Genomic DNA, 20,980 nt, shown 5'->3' with positions numbered 1-20,980 from the left:
ACCGATGAAACTTGTAACTTATACTAAAGATGCTTGATTCTTAAATCAAGTTAGCTTGAAAATAAGCATATTTATGGATACCAGAAAAATGAAATGTCTTGACCTTTTTCAAATTCCAACACCTTATAGATAGTATTGTAAAATTATACATGTGGAAATATAACGATTTGCCCCACTGACTTCACCCAACTTTACTGATGATTTGCCCAATTTAGTGACTAATCTGGGACGCAACGTCACTAAAGTGAAGCGAGCAGTCATGTTGAGCAAATCCTTACCAATTCACATATATTACTGTCTGCATCTGCAAAAAGTTCGTAGAAAAAAAAACCTTACTTGTTTTTGTTTCTGTTTGAATTCTTTCGGGTCGGATCCCTGTGGTGCAAATTGGTTAGGGCTGTCTACTTTAATTGGTGTGCTAGTTCTTTTTGGTGAGCCATCTTCAGCCTCATCTTTAACCCACTGTACAAAAAAAACAACATAAATTTGAATATAATCATATGTTTATTCACATATGTTTATGTTAACTGCTTCAATAAGACAATATACCACTTAAAAAAGTATATTTTCAGCCAGAATTTAAGCAACAGTGAAAATTTCCTCTTGTTATTTCAAGTCAAAATTTACACATTGCCCTTGCCGCCTATATAACATTATGCATATATACCACTTTATTTTGTTTCTTCAATAATCTTAAACAAAAAATACTGTTTCCATTATAAGTAGGATTAAATTAAAAATGTTTTTAAACAATGCTTAGAATACAATTTTATATGTCCTCCAAAAGATCCGGTCACAAAAAACACATTTGAGCCGCGCCATGACAAAACCAACGTAATGCGTTTGCGACCAGCATGGATCCAGACCAGCCTGTGCATCCGCGCAGTCTGATCAGGATCCATGCAGTTTGCTCTCAGTTTCTCTACTTGTAATAGGGTTTGTAAGCGAACAGCATGGATCTTGATCAGACTGCGCGGATGCGCAGGCTGGTCTGGATCCATGCTGGTCGCAAACCCATTATGTTGGTTTTGTCATGGCGCGGCTCATTTCATGGAATGGCTACCTTAGTTATATAAACATCACAATTACATCATCTTCAAGATTTTAATCAAACCGGTTATAAAAAACGTAAAATATTTTAAAAAAAAGGTGTATGTGTTTCATTTAAATTGTTTTGAAAAAACCCTTTTTAATAATCAGTAATAAATTTAAAAAAGTAACAGTTTTGGGTGTGGTTTAAGGCAAAGGAAAAATGGCCTTTGGGGAACAAACCTTAAAAAGCTTTTTAAAATTTTAAAAGCAAAAAAAATTTTTAAATAAAACTTTCTCTATTTGGGTTAAACTTTTAAGCATATATCATTTGCAAAGTTCATAACAGTAACTGAAAACAATTTTTCAATCTTCATCACTAACTATCCTCCTTAATTTGTATAATCGTTTGACCTCCCTCTGAATGGGGGACCAGTCTATTTATAATGTAAGGGATTTCAATATTTAGAAGTCTGGTCAAACTGTAAAGACATGCAGACTGACCCAGTTCTATACTGGTGACATGAGCAAGTCATAATCTTTTCAGTAGTTAGTCATCATCCAACTTAAACAAGATATTTCTTCCAATTACTAGTCATTACCTCCCCTTAGCAAGAAATTCTCTTCCCTAATCATGATATTATCTTCCCTCAAAACAACAATATCTCCTATTAATGAGACCACCTCCCCTTAGAAAGGCATAATCGTCCTTTCCAAGGGCTTTAAACTCCCCCTTTCAAAAAATTATCTTTTCCCAATTTATGACTTATCTTTCCCCCAGCAAACATTACCTCCACTTTGAAAAAACAATATCCCCACTGACAAATAAAACCTTGTCTTAAAAAAATGCATTTTCCCCCCTTTTTTTAAAACTATTATCTCCCCCTTAGCAAAATTTTTATCTTTCCCCCAAACATTTGAAAGACATAATCTATTTCCTTTTAAAAAACAATATCTCCAAAATTAAAAAACAACCTTGGTTTAGAAAGGCGTTATCCCCCTTAGCAATACAATTATCTCCCCTTAGCATCACAAAATCTCCCATCAACAAAGACAACACCCCTTATAGTAAGACAATATCTCTTTAGCAAAGCAATCACCCCTTAGTTTGTCATTATCCCCCTTTAATCTCCCTATCATTCTAAATATTTATAGAAAATCATTTTTGCCTATTTTGAAAAATAAAGAACTACTTTTAAAAACTGTAACATTGCACTAATTACCTGTACACTATTTACACTTCACACTATAATATAGTAATTGAACTTTCATTTCAGAAGTACCCTATAAACCATCCACATTTAGCACTAAGTTTCTAAATATTCTAAACATTAATAAAATTGCATATTCATTGACGAATTAATATTCATGTTCAAAACCTATTTTCTGACAACTATTTATCTTATCACATGGTGTATGTTAGGACAGCATCAGCAAATGATCTCCATTACCAGAAGTAACTTACATTTTGATTTCATATCATAATATCCCAATGTCATACCAATGAAAAATATTCCCAAACCTCAAAATATTCCTAAACCTACATAAAATTTAATAATATATTCTCACCAAACAAAATTCTGCATTTTTTAAAAAACTTTATTTCATTTTTCCAACAAAAAACATCTATTTTCAGCCAAACCCTTGTATATAACTTAAAAAAAGCAAAACAATAGTTAAACTAATTAACTGTAAAATTAGGCCCAAACAAATTCGAAGCTTAATAAATTTCTATCAAGGGACAAAATTATCAATTACATTCAGTGAAAATGTCCTATCCTTATCCTTATTTTTGCACCAAGAGCTATCACAGGGACAGCATGCTCAACTATCCTTAGACCTTAACAGTAAGAGTGAAGGCTGACACATCCACAGGAATAAAAACTCAAATATTTCGAAAGTTCATACAAGAGTTATGGCTCTTGTCTAGAAGCCTGCAATCAAGCTTCTGAAGATAAGTGCAGATTATTTATTTTTATGGCAATATCTTCAGTGAATGCAAAGAATTTGTTGGAAGAGAAACTAAACAAGAAATTTTCTCAATTCACAAAGGTAAATGATTAGGAAACAATCACTGCTAGATTAACAAGTCTTGGTTAATTATATACATGTATGAGGTATCTATGAATTTATAAATAGATTTTTTAATAGATTTGTTTCATTTTGATTTGGGTTTTTAATGTCACTCAAACACAGTATAGGTCATATGGCGACTTTCCCGCTTTACTGGAGGAGGAAGACCTAAGATGCCCTGCCGTACATTATTTCAGACACAAACAGGAACCTAAGTAGAACCATGGACATTTGGTAAGCTAGCTGGATAGCTTCCTCTCAAAAGTCCCTGTAGGATGTTAACTCACGGCGGTGACAGGCAAGTGGTTTGAAGTCAACGGCCTTAACCATTCAGTCATGGACACTCCTTCCTTTAATAGATAAAGAGAGAAATGATAAAGAAAAATGAAATGGCATGTCCAAAACATTAACTAAATGTTTCACATTCACCTTGGACGGTACAATAGTGCAATGCAGATAAACTCCCATTTTTATTTTCTCAAACAGTTGAGCAATATACTTCACAATCTTCCATCAACTATCAGGTCTCAAACTTTATGTAAAATGAATGCAAACATGATTTTCATAGAATGGTATTAATACTGCCTTTACTTTATCTTAAAGTGACATGAAGTTATTAATTTTTTCAATATCTGGAATCAATAAGAAAAACATCATTTGGCAACTTGACAATATAAAAATACCAGACTCAGGGACTCTGTGATAAATGAAACCTCAGCAAAAAAAAAAAAAAAAATCAAAATACCAAGTTTTATTTTTGAGAACTATCACATGTATTCAATCAACTGTGTAACCTGCCATAAGTTTCAGTATTTGTAACATTTAAGAACCAACGTGAATTAGCCGCATTTGTTAACAAGTCAAAACTAAAAACCAAACAGTTATATGTTTTAGCCTTTTTCTAAACAGTGGTGTGGTGTGTTAACAATTTACCTTGCCTATGCCCATCTGTAAATGTAATAGGTTAAATATCACCATAACATTTTATTATATTCAACTAGCTTAAAAGTGCTGTATAGATACAAGTACTATGGTTTTTAATATACATGTACAGTGTGACTCCTAATTGTACAACTTTTTGATGACTCCGCAGTAAATTTCACATGCATAAGAGACAGTTTTGTAAGAAAGCCTTTACATATGTAAAATGTTCCAGCATAACACTTTTTTTCTTCTTTTCTTTTAAAAACTTTAACTATAAAACTTTTATCTTTTTTTTATAACTGAAGTTAGGTAATATTTCTTCCAAGACACTGTTACTTGTAGTATTTCACATCATATGGCAGCTAGCTAAAGCAACATATTTCATTTTTAAAAACCAATAATTACATTATAATTATATGTGTTATGCATTACAAATGATGTAACAAATTAACAACAATATTCTCTAATGGCAAACTGCATGTTAAAAACTCCTATAACAACTAACCAAGAACATTCAATCATCCCTGTCCATAGAGAGCCTATGACATTAATTTCATATACATTTATTCATAATATTTTGACAACATATTCATAAATCTGCATTTTATATGTAAATCAGCCGGCTCTACATGCATATAGACCTGAGCTTAGCATAAAACAAGTTAAGGCTGTCAATAAAAATAAATCAATGTCCACATAGTGTATTCTTAAAGCAAAGCCAATAAACTTACTAAATAGGAATGAAAATAAAATACAATACATGCTATTCCAGAAAATTTCTTGAAATTTGTGAAAGACTTATTTTTTTAGAATAACATACAGACTTAGTGCATATTGTTGTTGAAAATAACAAAATTATATTGGGTCAGTATAACTACATTTTTACCAAGAAAAAGTTCCCATTAACCTACAATTGCTCTAAAAGAGTGTGCATTATAAGTGATAAACCATTTTTGATGTACCTTTAATTTTGGTAAAACCACCTTCCAGAATTCAGCTATATTGAAATCTACATGTATAGCAAATAAAAAAAGTTGAATATTCTCTATTTTTTTAAGTCAAATAACATCTTTTTTTTTGTTTTCAGATTTGGTTTGCAAGTCACTAAAGTTAACTTAATTGCCTGTTCAATGAGCAGGATCATACCTTTGTAATTTTTTTGGGATTCTGTGTTCCTATTTCATCCATCTCCTGTCTGACATACACATTAGGTGAATTTAACCAACCCACTTTATATTGCTGTTTCTGTCTCTCCATTGCTGCTTTAATAGGGGACCTGAGATATACACAAATAAAATATATTATACCTGAAATACAACTTGATTCGGTTAACAATCAGTAAGTTATATATAAGTATAAACCTACATCGTTTGTTGGAAGTATCAAACCTAATCACTGTGTATTTGTTTGGTTTTCAGGCACACCAATACAGTATAGGTCATATGGCGCAGAAACAGGAAAGATAACTTCGAGTGTTACATATATCAAAGCAACACCAGGGGTCAAAACCACCTCACCTGCTGGAGCTAAGAGATGCATAGTCTCCAGTCATTCAAACTCATTAAGTTGCCTCTTACAATCACCCAGGGATATACGTTGGCTACAATTCTTATGCCTCAACCATTAAAGGCAACTTTTCAGCCACCACAAGGGGCAGAGAACCTATTTTTTTGGCTCAGTGGTAAGGATATTACTTTGCGTTCAGACATTTTGTCCTGTTGCTTCAACACCTGTTTTAACAATACATTTTGTATTTGAGTAAAACATAGATGAACAGAAACAAAACAACACTCTCTGAATTAAGGACTTGCAATAAAAGTAACTGCAAATATCTTAACTAACTTATTTGCAATATTCCTTCAATTTCATGGGTACTTACATATTTTTAGAATGTTCAACATCGCCATCAAAGACGTATGTGAATGAACTAGATGCTGGTGGAACTTCAACTTCAGCATTTGACCTCTCTCTTCTTGACTCACGTTTTATGTTGGGGTGTTTGTATGAATAACCAGTTCTGTAGCCCTACAATATAGAAAACAAATGGCACATCAGTCATCGTGGAGTATAATAAATCATTGTGGTGGCATATAAGTAATTGTGGAGTCTTAAAAAGGTGTTCACCAATTCATCAATGCATCACAATATATGAGACCTTTAGTCAGGAAAAAATGAAAATAAAAAGTATAAAATCACATGCTTCTGAGAAACAAGAGCAAAATATTAACCAAAGAAAGGTAATGTCTAAAGTGGTGTGAATCGAGAAAAACATTAACTTCTTTAGATTAACATTTTGTACTATCACCCTCAGAGGGATCTGATAAGTATTTCATTATATCCAAACCTTATCTAGAAATATCAATAAGAAATTCTCAATGTGGATTTTCTTCAAGTTTCCTTTAATCTTACAATTTTGCAATGTGGGTCTATATTCCACAAAACTTTGACAAGTTTCTATTCCATGCAGACCAGTGATTTCCCATGACTATTTCTAGAAGCATGCCAGAGTATTTTGCCATGTCTGCTTATTTTCAGAGAGTAATATTGTAATATCATACAGTCAAATTATGAATCATAAAAATGATGAATATATGGCAGTTGAAACAGGCAAGGTCATTTGAGGTAGAATACCTGCCTTGTGCCAGAGAAAACTGGCAGTACAGTACAATAAATTTACTAGAAAATTCCCTTATGCAGCAAGATGTATCAACACACTATTAATATTGTCAGTAAGTGAAAATAAGTTCATAAAGCTTGATAGGCAGAAGAAGTCCTCAGTTGCCATTTAAAGGTGCTAAAATGCCATCAGAAGACGTCCTCAAATGCCATTAGAAGACATCCTCAGTTGCCATTAGAAGACATCCTCAAATGCCATTTGAAGAAGTCCTCGGTTGCCATTTAAAGGTCCATAAATGCCATTAGAAGACGTCCTCAAATATCATTAGAAGACGTCCTCAAATGTCATTAGAAGACGTCTTCAGTTGCCATTTGAAGAAGTCCTCGGTTGCCATTTAAAGGTCCACAAATGCCATAAGAAGACGTCCTCAAATATCATTAGAAGACATCCTCATATGTCATTAAAAGACGTCCTAAAATATCATTAGAAGACATCCTCAAATACCAATAGAAGACGACCTCAGTCGCCTTTTCAAAATGTCCTCAGTTGGTGTATGTGTATCATTTCAGACAAGATCTGAAAACGATTAGTAACCACTGTAAAATAAAGTCAACATCGGAAATAAATATGTTGTCAAACTTACAGCATTATCCATCAGTCTCATCTGAGCTTCAAACTCCATCTCTCCGATTTTCCATTTTTTGCCGGACGAGTCGACACCTCCTCCACCTTGGTTTGCTGTAGCGAATGTTCTCTGCTTGATCTCTTGACTTACAAGTATTAAGTTATCTACACCAGCAGGCATTGCTTGAATCTGTAAATTGTAAACGCATACATTCTTATTACTATCTCTTTAACCCCTCGCCAAAGATTAATTTAAAGCAATTTACAAGTCCTGATTTAAACTTAGAACTATTCATCGATTGCCAGAGAGATTCGAGATTTAAAGTAATGTTTCAATAAAATTGACAACAGAGGACCACACTTTCTGATGTGTCAGTAATTTCAGACACAAACACTTCATTATAAGAACCAACCTTCTGGCAAATTCAAGCTTAATAAATTCCTTACATTTGAGAAGAGAAGAGAAGCAAGGGTTTGAAAAAGTCAATCACCTGCCCTTGATAGCCAGTCATTTAAAGGCCAAGGTCATATCTAAATTATTCAACATGCCTATAACAATTCCTCTAATTTAGTATTCTTTGAAAATTACAAAAAGAAAATCAAGCTTAAAATAAGCAATGATAAAACCTGTCTTTAAAAGATCTAAGCAACTAGATATCAAATTCTGACATCAAATTTTGACAAGAATTCATGTCTAGACTACACAACACCCTTGGTACTCTCCAAAATTGACATTGAGCCATTTATCAATCATAGAATAACCATCATCTCATTTTATTTATTGTTACTAAGAGACCTGTTTGGCGGACAACTTGAGTGTATATTTATGACACATTCACTGCAATATAACTTTGTGATAACAATCAATATTAAACAGGATGTTTTTCCTATGCTATTCTCGGTAATGAGGACTTGACAGCAGTAAAATGCTTTATCCCTAGACAATTGCATCCATTTCGCATGGATAAATCAATGAAGAGTTAGGAATTTAATTAAATTGTCTCCTTACTATTTTTAGTGCATCAATATTTTTACAGAGTGCAATAATACAACTTATTAGAGTTATACATGGAAAAACCGTCCAATTCCAAACTTGCTGACTCAGCTCTTTATTTTTAAAGTTAAAACTGCCCGACGTTAATTTACAGGTTTTCAATACTGAAAAGCTAAACATTAGCAGTCGACAGTATAAAGTCTGATTATAGTGATAAGGCTGCACAGAGATGAGTATGACGGGTCCGAGTCAACACTGCTTAGTTAGTCAAGTTATTATCACATCCAGAACAATTCTATGACTTTAACCTATTTATTATTGGGAATAAACCATTAATAATTTGTTTGAGATTTCAAGATGACAATTTTAATATCAATCACTTAACCGTGTAGATCCTGGTCAGACTGCATGGAACATAATGACATAAAATTAGTTGAGTTCACAATAGGAAAAGATAATAAAACGGAAAAAAAATTAAACAGGAATATATGAAAGTTTTACCTGTGCATTACAGGCATTTACTACATTAAAAGCATAATGGTATGCTTCCTCTATAGAAGTTCCACATGCTACAATACCATGGTTACGCAATATCATCACCTGAAATAATAAAATAACACATTCAGTTTATACTTATTTATTTTAGTTTGAATGTGTTTGAAGCTATAAGCTTATTGAAACACTTTTGAATCTACTAAACAATGAGTGTAAAGTTTCTTGATCACAGAAACAACGGCTTGTCCCTAAACCGACTTGATCAACAATCCTTAGATTACTAGTCTGACATCATATTTATTAGGATCAAACTCTCTAATTTCAGTATTTTTTTTCTGAAATTGAAATCATTTTCTCACGTCTTGAACTCAAAAGTCTTGGTTGTTCAAGTACTCTAGAAATTTTAACATTTTAGCAAAATCTTTTATATTAACAGGATTTTTTTTTAAAAAAGCTGAATTTCTATGAAGATTTCTGGTTAAACTTAACCGAAATATACTTAAATTTTGCAGCACACTGTATAGAAGTTACCTCCCTTTGTAAGAACAGTTTCTACAGTTTGAACACATTCTATTGAGTGACAACAGATTACAAATTTAAAGGGACTCCACTGAGGTTTCTTGACATGACAGGACTGGAAATAATTTTCGAGATTAATATTCCATTTGATACAGATCTAGACCAATAACTTTTGTGCAAAATTTCAGATCATTAGCTCACTCAGACTTTCCAGAATAAATACTTATTGTGATAAATTAGAATAGCACAAAAATAAGATTTTTTTTACTTATTTTTGAGTATTTCCTAATTATCTTTTAGCCTCAGCTGATCTATGTACGAAAATTAAAATTTTATGTTATTAGACTTTTAGACCTCAGTGGTGTTCCTTAAATGGTCACTGCCTTATGAAGACCAAGTTAATGGTATCTGGATTTGCACAAAGGAACCACAGGTTCAAGTCAACCATGATTTTCTTGTACTACACCAGAGTTTACTAGTCGAAGAAGCAGACTTGAGGATAGCTTCAGTTCTAATAAGCTCTCCAAGTTGAACACAAACTTACTTTATTAATTGGTCCTAGATTTCTCTGTAGAGACTCGCGTTCTTCCGGGTCTACCAAGATACCATTGTAGTCATGGTAACTGACCTCCCCACAGATCAATGACTCTTGTGATAGAGGCAAAAATCCACACTTCATACCAGATACCTGAAATATACAACAGTATGTCATAGGCAATTCATCAACATATCACGTCTTTCTTTTTATTCTGTTACTAGAGAATATATTATACTTATCTTCACCTTATCATAAAAGATTTTACCAGCAGTTTCTTTGAATAGTCAATTCAAGCTGTGCAAATATTTTACACATTAAAGTTCACAAAATTTCAATACTGTGTGACAAACAGTATGAAGCCTGGTCAGACTGTATGGATGGCAGGCAAGCCTGGCTCTACACTGGTTACAGAGGCTTATCACTTTCAGTCCCTGTAGGTTAAGGGTTTAAGTTTTCTCCTGAAAACATCGAAATAAATTTCTACCATCATTCTTTGAATCAACTTAACCCATGTCTGTTGAATTCAAATATTTACATTAATCTGCAATTCGTTCTACACTTAAATTTCTCGATAACTGTTTCTTGATGAATTACTAGGAATCTACCGTATGTGGTGCCAAGTCTAACATCAATATAGAAACATTTTATTCCTCAATGTTTTGTGTCTGGAAATTGTGTTGTAAGAAAATTCTACATAAACTTTCATCATTGTAATACTAAATTTTCAAACAGACCTTTCCAAATTCAAAGCAAGGTGATTTCATTACAAATTCAGCAATAGGTTTAGGGGTGAAACTACCTAAAAAAGTATACTTACAGCCACTACAGAAGGAGTATGAAGATGTATGATACATTTAATGTCTGGGCGAAACTGATGTATTGCCGAGTGAAGCGTAAAACCGGCCTGATTCACCCCAAGAGTTGTTGCCCCTGGGTCTATCACCTCTCCTCGTAAGTCAATCTTTACCAGCGAAGAAGCTGTTATTTCTGAGTATGTCATACCAAATGGGTTAATTAGAAAATGTTCTTGGTCTTGACTAATTCTTGCCTGAAACAAAATCAAAGTATTTGTTACAATGTTAATCTTTTCGGTGTCATATTTGATCACATTTGCATAACTAAACTTATACTGACTGCAGTATTTAGGACATACCCAAATCTAAACAGAAATTGACAAAAATGAACAATATACTTCCTCATAGAATGGTACTTAAATAATAACCTTAAAATGCATTGGTTTTATAAGATTTGTAATTGTAAAGTCATTTTTTTTTTTATTTATTTTTTTTTTTTATGACTCTGAACTTATACCGACCCTTAAAAGGTCAAATGGTGACTTTTGAGCTTTACTTTGAGAGGAAGACTTCTGTGCATTATTTGAGGTAAACAAAACACTTGTGTTATGTAATAGATCATAATAGCTGCGTATTCAGCCAGCTTAGATACTCTTTATATCATCATCATAACAACTATTTATTATCTCCCCTGATTCTGCAATAACATTTGTGTCTGATCTGCCAACATCAAAGGCAAACAAACAAATCTTACAACTCAAACAACCAGACACTAGTGCAGTAAAATATGTGTTTATAGCGCTCGCATTCTGTATAACATATCATTCACATTCACTGCATAATTGTATATGTACAAAAATGTATATAAATAGAAAATCGAGATATTCTGCATTTTATCAGTCTGCACAAATAAAAGACTTTACAATCAATCTTTATTATAACACAGCCATACATTAAATTTGTAAACATGAAGTTTTTTCAACATTATGACAGATTTATAGCCTCAAATTCCTTGTTTAATATTGCATTATTTGGAGATTAAGTTGCACTGTCAAGGTCTTAAGATGACTTTCCAGCTATATATATTGATGTAATAAATTCGCATAGGCTTAAAGCAAGTGTGCACACTAGTAGAGCCACCTATCTTAAAATAATTCAATCTTTCCAATATGGTTACCCATGGACACTTGGGGGTGTGGAGCTCAAAATGCCTTACTATTATTATAGATGTATGACTTTTTTTTTCCAAAACAGCAAATATTAAGAAAAATTGATAAAAATGATCAGTGTATGTGCTGGTATTGACAAATATACTGTTTGGTTTTAAGGCATTTGGAGCTCAGCCTCCCAAGTGTCTGTGTGGCAAACTAAACTGAAAAGGTTAAGTGAGACAAGTGATGCAAGAGGTCAGTTACCTTAAACATTGATCTAGCTTATTTTAACCTGAACCACTCTCAAGATCATTTTCTGGAACTGTGTAAGGAAACATGGCTGCGACCTTAGTAAGGCTCGTACCCATGACGCCTATAATAAGAGCGAGACACAAGACGAATGCGACAACTTTACTCATTACGTCGATGGTTCATACCAGTACTGAGGATAAAGAAACCACACACATATATCAGTACATACTTTATCAATAGTGAAAATCAAGGGGAAATAACTTACTGTGATGTGATTATAAATGCTATGTGTCCATCCATTATTGTCTACTAGTCTGTAACAGGAGGCGAGTTTACATCGTAACACTTTCTCCTGTTTTGTGTAACTCATTGCCTCCGTACCCTTGATGTCCGACACTGGAATTACTGGGGTCGCTAAAATATACAAGAGTTTTTCATTATTATTTCCATCATTACAAAATTATAATGATTTTTTTTTTTAACAAAGATACGTTTTTGGTAGAACAATACAGCCATAGGGAGGCAAAGATTCTCGCTTTTGCTGAGTCGTGATTTATTGTGAAGGTTTACTATGGGAAGAATTGATATTGTTTTTGTTCAGAGATTATAGGTAACAGTGGGCTTCCCTGTCGAGGTTAAACTGTTATCACATAGATATTTCAATATCTTCAATAAAACAATACCTTGAAATTTTTGGTGTATGTGACCCACAGGAATTTCACATATTTCAATCTGATCTTGCTATTATTTACATATATCTTGAAATTTTACCAAATTTCAGCCATGTTTACTACAAAATTACTCGTTTTACATTATTTTCTGTTCATAATAATTTTATTTTGTTACATCAAAAGCTCATCCCCCCTTTAACCTCCTTACTTGTTCACCAGTGTGTGAACAGCCAGATCTAATGTCAAAATAAACAGCTATGTGTCATCCAAGTTTTGTAATTTCAGATCTCTTTTTTTTTTACAAAACATAAATGTGAATCTTAAAGGTCAAATAACAGAAAAGAATGTGGCGAAATAATTCACAGCAGTTTTTTTCCATTTATCAAGCCGAGAACCATATTTCACCAGACAAGATTTCAATGCAAGACTGATGTAACTTAATGACCTTAAAGAACAAGTTAAAATACTGTTGCATAAAACTCCTAAAGTGAGTCACTGTACTTCTTCAGCAACACACACCACAAGTTTCATCAAAATATTAACTAGGACCTTTGTGTATTAGGACCGCAGGTATTCAGGGCTTCTTTTTTCTTAATGGACAGGGAAAGGGGCTGATCCCTTAAATTTGGGCTAAAAATAACATGGTATTATCGCAGAAAGGGGAAGAAAATTTAGGGGAAAACTGTACTATGATCTTAGAGAATCAGAGGGGAAGAGGCTAATCAACAGCTCCTGATATAGAATGAAAAGAAGCCCTGGTAATTTTCTTTTTTTTTTTTTTTTGGTTTTCAGTATAAAAGTAGTACATGTATGATCATACTATATTTTTATGGTATTTCTATATTTCAGCCTTTTATAACCTGCTGAATTTCTTTCTCTGGTGAAGGTGAAGGTGAAATCACTTTTGGTTCCAGCCGGTAAAGGGTTTATTAGTGGTTTTCTAAACCACTTGGCCATGAATGTACCTATGGCAGACTGTTATATACATTTATATTTTCTATATCTAATATATAATCTATATAGAGTGGCAAAATTTTGAAAAACAAATCAACTTTTCATTAAATAACAAATCAACTTTTCATTGAATTGATTCTACTGATATATTTTATAAATGGACTACTGTTTAAGGATATACTATTTATAGACTCATAGACCAAATGTCAACTAGCCAGATCCATTTAACAACAAGTGTTTATTACATCATCGCAATTAGCTAGCTGTGTAATGCACACTTAGAGGAACACTTGTTAACAGCTATTTAACATGTTAAAATAATTGCACATTGTTCTGAAAAAACTACTTGAATTTCCTCCCTATTATTCTAAACAAGTACTTGTATTTCAAGGATGTGTTTGATTTTTCGGTTTTCAAACATAAATAAATTAATAGATCTCCTATTTCTTTCACACATGTTCTTAATTGATGGAGTGTAAGTAAAAGCCAACATGTTTTACACTGTATCATTTAAAAGTATTAATGAAAGAAAACTGATGACTATGAAAGAGTCTATGATACATTAAAACATAATATGCATTCAAACTTGCTACATTGAGAGATTTTTGCACTGTACCAGTCCCTCATCAATCTTAATGAAATGCAAGCTTTGAAATTGTATACACATCTTTCAATGAACAGGGAAAATTTATCAAAAATACTCTTTTTATGTCCTTGGATTCAAGTGGGAGATTTATCAAAGATTTTCGATAACAAACATATTTCGGCAAACAGCAAACACTTGTCAGCCCCATAAAAACATGAAACAGCACTTTTATGTCCGCACTCTTTAAACAAAATGTTTTACAATAGAATCATGAATACACAACAAAACATGGAGATAAACGACTAATTTGGCTTGTTTTAGCTTAACTGTGTGGAAATTCAGCTTATATTTTGTATTTCATCTTGTTTCAGTAGTTTGACATTTAAACCTTATTGGACTTTCCTGTTCATTATATTCAAGGTCACACCAAATGCCTAGAAGCAGAGTTCTATTGATGATTACAGAAATCAAAACTGGAAAGTTAGGTTTTTATGAATCACAAAACTTGAAAGAATCAGACATTTTGCTTACTAAGAACAACGATTCTTCAAAGCTAGACATTATTTTTTCCCCTTATTGGTTATGTTTTCATCATATTTACATTGTCCCTGTCGAAGTACAATAGGTACACAGAGATTTTTCACCTTATATAACAAAGGCCTATAAAAGGTTTTATCCCAATTGAAATTTTCTTTAAAATCATGCAGTTTTCCCAAAAATCTGAATTTACCCCAGGTTTCGTACATCCCAACTGATCAATATTTGCAATAATTTTTCCTAAAAACAAGAGGGTGAGAAAAATGTCGGGCCCACTGATTACCATTCAAAAATTATACCATATCAGTAGTACACAAGTACCTAGGGTGAACCAACAACCTTCCTAAAGCTTCCATACACAAGCGAAAGATTTCTGGCACAATTAAAAGCGAGTGATAAGGTTTTGATATTGGTGGGGGTGTTGGGGGCTGATGTGGGTGATTGTCAGTTGGGGTGATTGAGGGAGTCTGAGTATGATAGTGTTGCTTATTGATTTTGCAACAAATGCTGTTTCATATATTTTACCTAAGATACCATACTGTTCACACATAATAAAACATATATTGTTCTCTTACATTACAAATTTTATCACCCCATTGAGCAAAAACATTAAAGCAAGGGGGGTACAATAAATGGATCATTCTCCTGTTTTATACATGAGCTAACAGTAAAAGATCAATCAGAGACTCAAATTTTGGGATATAAGCCAACTTCTCAGGCTCTCTTGAGATTTGTTTCAAGTCAATGTCCCAAAATAGACAATGATACTGGCTTTTTAACTGTTTTATAAAAGTCAATGCCCATAAAAAAAAAACAGGTCAAAATAACCATAAATCTATCCATAAAAATCTATGCTAACGTTAGCTAAAGAACTTTCTACTTCAAAAAATCTGACATTTTGCAGTATTGCTTAAATCGGAATGAACTTTTGACCAAAACAATATGCCAAGGGATGTAACTCTATACCTAACTGGATAAAAAATTAAAAATAGCATTGGGCTTTATCTTTGAAGCTTATCAAACTATTTTAATTGCTTCCTTGAAGTGTTTTCTGTAAAAATAGTTTAATTGGCCAACAACATATTACAAGGACGTTGAAATCTGAATGTAGTACTTTGAGGAGAATGCTAATGAAACTACAACTAACTGCCTGATTTTTATTTTAAAGCAAGTCTCTAAATTCAATTTAATATATATAGAGACCCACCTTCAACAGAGGTTAAATCTGAGGGTTGCAGTCTCTGTAGCTTGGCATTTATCTTTAAGGCCTCAGCTTTGACACTTTATTAACCCTTAAGCAGACTAAAGTTAGGTTTTTTGACCTAACAGGACTGGAAATATTTTTTCAAGACTTGTGTACCATTTGATAATCTGGACTTTTGTGCAAAATTTCAAATCATTAAATTTTGCTCTCTCCATTTTTTTTTCAACCAGAATTAAAATTGACATATCAACAAATGTTGAAAATTTTATGTTTGTAGGCTTTTGAACATTAGTGGAGTTCCTTGAACTCCTTATACTTGTCTTAACAAAATAATCAATCAAAGAAAAGAAGAAGCCTTACATCCAGTTCCTACAGCACCCTGAGAGAACTTGTGGTTAGGCAGTAGCAGGTTTGAGATCTGTTGTAGAGCCAGTAGACTGGCAGGCGCGTTCCCTTGCCTCAACTGTTCATCAACGATCTCTTCCAATTCTTTGCGAAACGCCTCACTATTGAGGATCAGCGAAACTCGACTCCGGTCCGACATCTGTTTGATGTCCTCCTTTACTTCAGCAGGACGTTGTAAATTTTTCCTATACTCCGCATCGTCTGGATCTGGAGGGAAAAATAATTCAATATTTGAAAATAATATCTTTATTTATTAAAATCAAAAACAATTCTTTAATGTCTCTATGTCTGAACTCTCTGAGATTTAACAGACCTATCCAACCAGTATAAAAGATCTCCGAATTTTTTGCACATCAATGCAGCAGAGATCGAAAATTCCACTTATCTACTCCTAATTACGAGTAAAATTTAAGAAAACTTGATACGGGACGAGTAGAAAAATGTTGCCTGCACATTGGATTTAGAAGCTACACAAGTAACTCTGAAAATATTTTTCGATGCCTTTACAACTTGGCCAAACTTCATACAGTAGACTGCTCAACATTCAATATTGTGGTATAAAAAGAATTGATGAAAACTCGATACAAGACAAGTAGAAAAATGTTTCCTGCAAGCTACTTATCCTGCAGGACAAGTGACTCTGAAAACATTTTCCGATGCCTGTACAGCTTGGCCAAACTTCATACAGTAGACTGCTCAGCTTAAATATTGTGGTATATCAAAATCAAGGACAGTTGTATATTCAAAGCAGATTAAGGCTGTACATTACAAAATTCAAATAACTGCTCCGAAAATATTTTGATTCTTTGAAATATACAAAATTAATGTTAAAGCTGTATAAAAGAAAATTCTTACAGAATGGAAAACATGTTCATGGAAAGTGCAGCAATATGTACCTTACTAAAATAGCTATTAATGAAAGCAGATAACTTTAACAGCGAATTAGCAGACAACATTACTGTAAATGGGGACGGTGATGTATAGAAATCAGACATTTGACAACTTTAAAACTTGATGAAAACAATGCACACTGTCTGTAAAACAGACATGTTTAATTGTTTTTGTTTCACAAGTATTTCCTTGATCTGCACACAGACTACTATAATGCTGGGCGGATATATCTCTAAAGCAAGGAAATAATAGCAGCTACTTTGAGTACTTTGATTATGATCTATTACCTCGTTATTGAGGCAATCAGAGATGAGTAGTTGCCTTTGTAATCGCGCATACATAATAACTTCATTACTTCACCAGGATATTAACAGTCAGGTTAGATACATATCAACATGGTGAAGTCATGCAGTCATAAAGTCTGTATAATAATCTACTAAACACTGTCCATGTACATTGTACAAATTAATTCTCTCAACCATTTTTTTTTGCTTGTTTTTTGTTTTCCATCATGTACAGCACCAGTTTATAGCTGAAAACCAGTTCTAACATGGTTACTTTCTAAAAGTAACAGCTTTTTTCTAATAAATCATTAAATTCAAACTCCAGTTTACATTCTTGTAACTTGAATTTAAAGTCACACCAACAAGGTAAAGGTCATATGATGACTTTTCAAGCAATACTGTTGGAAAAGCCTAAGGTGCCCCTCGTTGTTTCAAGGATGAATGGTCACCAGAGTAGACTGGCCGATCTTTAGTAACCTAGCTCAAAAACTTCCTCTCATGAAAACATCTGACATACCAAAATGAATTTTTTTCCCCTTTCTCTTAATCAACAAATTTATATCCCTACATATACCCATTTTAGTCACCTGAACACATAGTCAACAATCTGAATTCATCAACACTATACAATGACTAATGAAAACATACAATGTACATATATACATGTACACCTCGAAAAGTGCAGTTGTGAAACCTACAAAAAACATAAAAGCCATGTTTCGTGCCTTTTAATTGATGTAAAATCTCATTAACTATTGTTAGGCAGACACATAATGCATACCGATGACCAAAAAACACAAAATGTGAAACCACATGGGGAGAATATGATCTGCAATATATTCACTGCCCATGATAAGTATGGTGAACACAGACGCATTAATGTAGCCTCATATGCATAAAACAAGCAAAAAAACTTGTGCACACAGTATCACAAGGTCAAATTAATCATGGAATACAATCTGGCAGAATGATGTACGTGACATGAACATACATCTCTTAAACCTGATTGATGTTGAAGACTTTACATACAAAACACATCAAAAAGGAGAACCTTCCCACTTTTATGCAAAATCAAAGTTCTGATAATAGTGGACTAAATATCTTTGACTTTTACTGTTTGACCTTCTCTGTTTTGAAACTTGATACAGTCAATAAGCATAGAACCCAATCAGACTGCAAAGACTGGCCTGGCTCCATGTAACATTTGGTAGACAGTGGCTCAGACAAGACATTATTATTCAAGATTATACAATTATGACATTTATTCCAAAATTGCCTTTTCTTTTCAGTTTCTAAGAATTCTTGTGTACCAAAGAGCTAGAGAGATATATAATTAAGGACTGTAAGATCAATATGCATAAATCTATCTTAAATCGCATCATTTAGCTATAGAGATTAATTAAAGGTTCCAAATAGCATAGTTTGCCTGTCATAACGAACATCCTGCCATTTACTCTTTTATTAAGTCGCTTTTTTGGTTTGCACTATTGGGTTCTTTTTTCTTTTAATTTTTGTAGTAATTTCTTAGAAAATTAGTTACAATAAAATTTGGCTCTCCAAAGGTCCCAAGTCATTTTTGCTCTCCAAAGGTCCCAAGACATTTTTGGCTCTCCAAAGGTCCCAAGTCATTTTTGCTCTCCAAAGATCCCAAGACATTTTTGGCTCTCCAAAGGTCCCAAGACATTTTTGGCTCTCCAAAGGTCCCAAGACATTTTTGGCTCTCCAAAGGTCCCAAGACATTTTGGCTCTCCAAAGGTCCCAAGACATTTTTGGCTCTCCAAAGGTCCCAAGACATTTTTGGCTCTCCAAAGGTCCCAAGACATTTTTGGCTCTCCAAAGGTCCCAAGTCATTTTTGCTCTCCAAAGATCCCAAGACATTTTTGGCTCTCCAAAGGTCCCAAGACATTTTGGCTCTCCAAAGGTCCCAAGACATTTTTGGCTCTCCAAAGATCCCAAGACATTTTTGGCTCTCCAAAGGTCCCAAGACAAACAGGATATTTAATATTTTAGTAAAATAGTTCATTATCATCACTTGCATTTTATCATGGCCTAATAAACAGAGGCATTATTGTCAATATTACTGTGAATATTTTAGAAACTAAAATATCCTGCTAAGAAATCAGGCTACCTGGACTATCTACAATGCAAAAACCTATAAAACATCACTTAACACAGTGTGAGTATCTTTTGCTTGCAAGTTGACGTTAAACAAAGACACATTTCTTTCAATATTATTGATCACACTATCAGTTATAAATGATTCTTTGCAATACAAAGAAAACTGAAACCTGCCTGAAGGGGAGCTGAATCTGCAGTCTAGGGTGGATAACTTACTGGTGCCTGCCTATTAAACCAGGCAGTGCCAGGGATTAGAGGTTTAAGCCCAAATTGGGTCACCCATTGATTAATTACAGTACTGCTAAGTTCTTAGAAGTATATTTGAGAGTGGTTTATATAACTTACAAGCAGTTTTTCACACAATGAAACAAAAGCAAACATATGATTGGAAAGATGAATATGAAAAAAATCAACTATATTACACATCAACACCAGGGCAGTATTTAATCTCAAGAAAAACTGACGCAAATCTTCATCTACAACATTTTGTCTTTGTTAGAAACAATCAACATCTTCCTAGTACAATTAAGGATTTTTTTAACACATCATTAAACAAATAAATGTCTTTATCAACAGCTACAATAATAAACAAATCTCCAATCAGGAAATCTTAATGGGCTTTCTACAGTTGTTATTGTGAAGATTTGTTCTTTCATTTTGTTCTTTTATGCTGTCAGTCAATGTAAGATCTGTATCTATACACACTCAATATAGCTAGACTAAAAGCTATGGTATACAAAGTGAAATATGAAAACCCAGACAAAGTGCTAGATCAGAGCAATTTTAAATGACACAGCATTAATAATTCCTGTGTGCAGCCAACATCAGAAGAAATCAATTGAATATTCAGCATCAACATAGAAATAAGTAGCATTTTTGAACCAAAATAACCCTTCAGTTCAGGGGTGGCTTGGTGGCTTGAGGCCAAAATGACATTCTCAAATACATTTTGGCAGCCTATAAACTTAGTAAACTTTGTTGTGAATGAACCAAAATATGACCTCCTCAAATTCAAAACGGAAAGTCTTTGAAAACTTTTTAAGACAACCCTGCAATTATATTAAATCATTTATAGATGAAAGTGGCTACTTAATACTGTGCCCAAACTTAACAGTGGTGCTTCACTGAATTATCAAGCCATGGATACTTGATACCTGCCACCCCTACCAAACTGACTCAAGCTGGGCTGACTTACGGTAAGTCCCAGAAATACATGCTGAGCATCTAAGTCAAAGGTGCAGTGATATTCCATATTTAAACACTTATAATTATATATGCACCTGAACACCTTAAAACACTATTAATCAACAAAGCCCAATA

General features: G+C 33.4%; 1 protein-coding gene across 23 annotated transcripts in view; it reads right to left on the bottom strand.

Moving 5' to 3' along the window:
• Positions 1 to 20,980, bottom strand: part of LOC132729611 (gamma-adducin-like) — a 78,561-nt gene that overhangs the window by 25,912 nt on the left and 31,669 nt on the right. For 21 of the 23 annotated variants that reach the window (XM_060715395.1, XM_060715405.1, XM_060715407.1 and 18 more), the window contains 10 exons: positions 16,323 to 16,574; positions 12,276 to 12,424; positions 10,631 to 10,861; positions 9,820 to 9,963; positions 8,763 to 8,861; positions 7,287 to 7,457; positions 5,906 to 6,051; positions 5,173 to 5,302; positions 4,036 to 4,050; positions 337 to 462 (listed from right to left, as the gene is read on the bottom strand). In XM_060715395.1, the coding sequence (XP_060571378.1) occupies positions 337 to 462; positions 4,036 to 4,050; positions 5,173 to 5,302; positions 5,906 to 6,051; positions 7,287 to 7,457; positions 8,763 to 8,861; positions 9,820 to 9,963; positions 10,631 to 10,861; positions 12,276 to 12,424; positions 16,323 to 16,574 (1,463 nt within the window). The remainder of the gene's footprint in view (positions 1 to 336; positions 463 to 4,035; positions 4,051 to 5,172; positions 5,303 to 5,905; positions 6,052 to 7,286; positions 7,458 to 8,762; positions 8,862 to 9,819; positions 9,964 to 10,630; positions 10,862 to 12,275; positions 12,425 to 16,322; positions 16,575 to 20,980) is intronic. The other 2 variants (XM_060715401.1, XM_060715404.1) reach the window with 1 other exon arrangement.

This window comes from Ruditapes philippinarum, unplaced genomic scaffold (assembly GCF_026571515.1).
Source record: "Ruditapes philippinarum isolate M1 unplaced genomic scaffold, ASM2657151v2 ctg2844_1_1_1_1, whole genome shotgun sequence".
Classification (NCBI taxonomy): Eukaryota; Metazoa; Mollusca; class Bivalvia; order Venerida; family Veneridae; genus Ruditapes; species Ruditapes philippinarum.
Note: the sequence above shows the minus strand (reverse complement) of the source record. Positions and strands in the feature narration are given on the sequence as shown.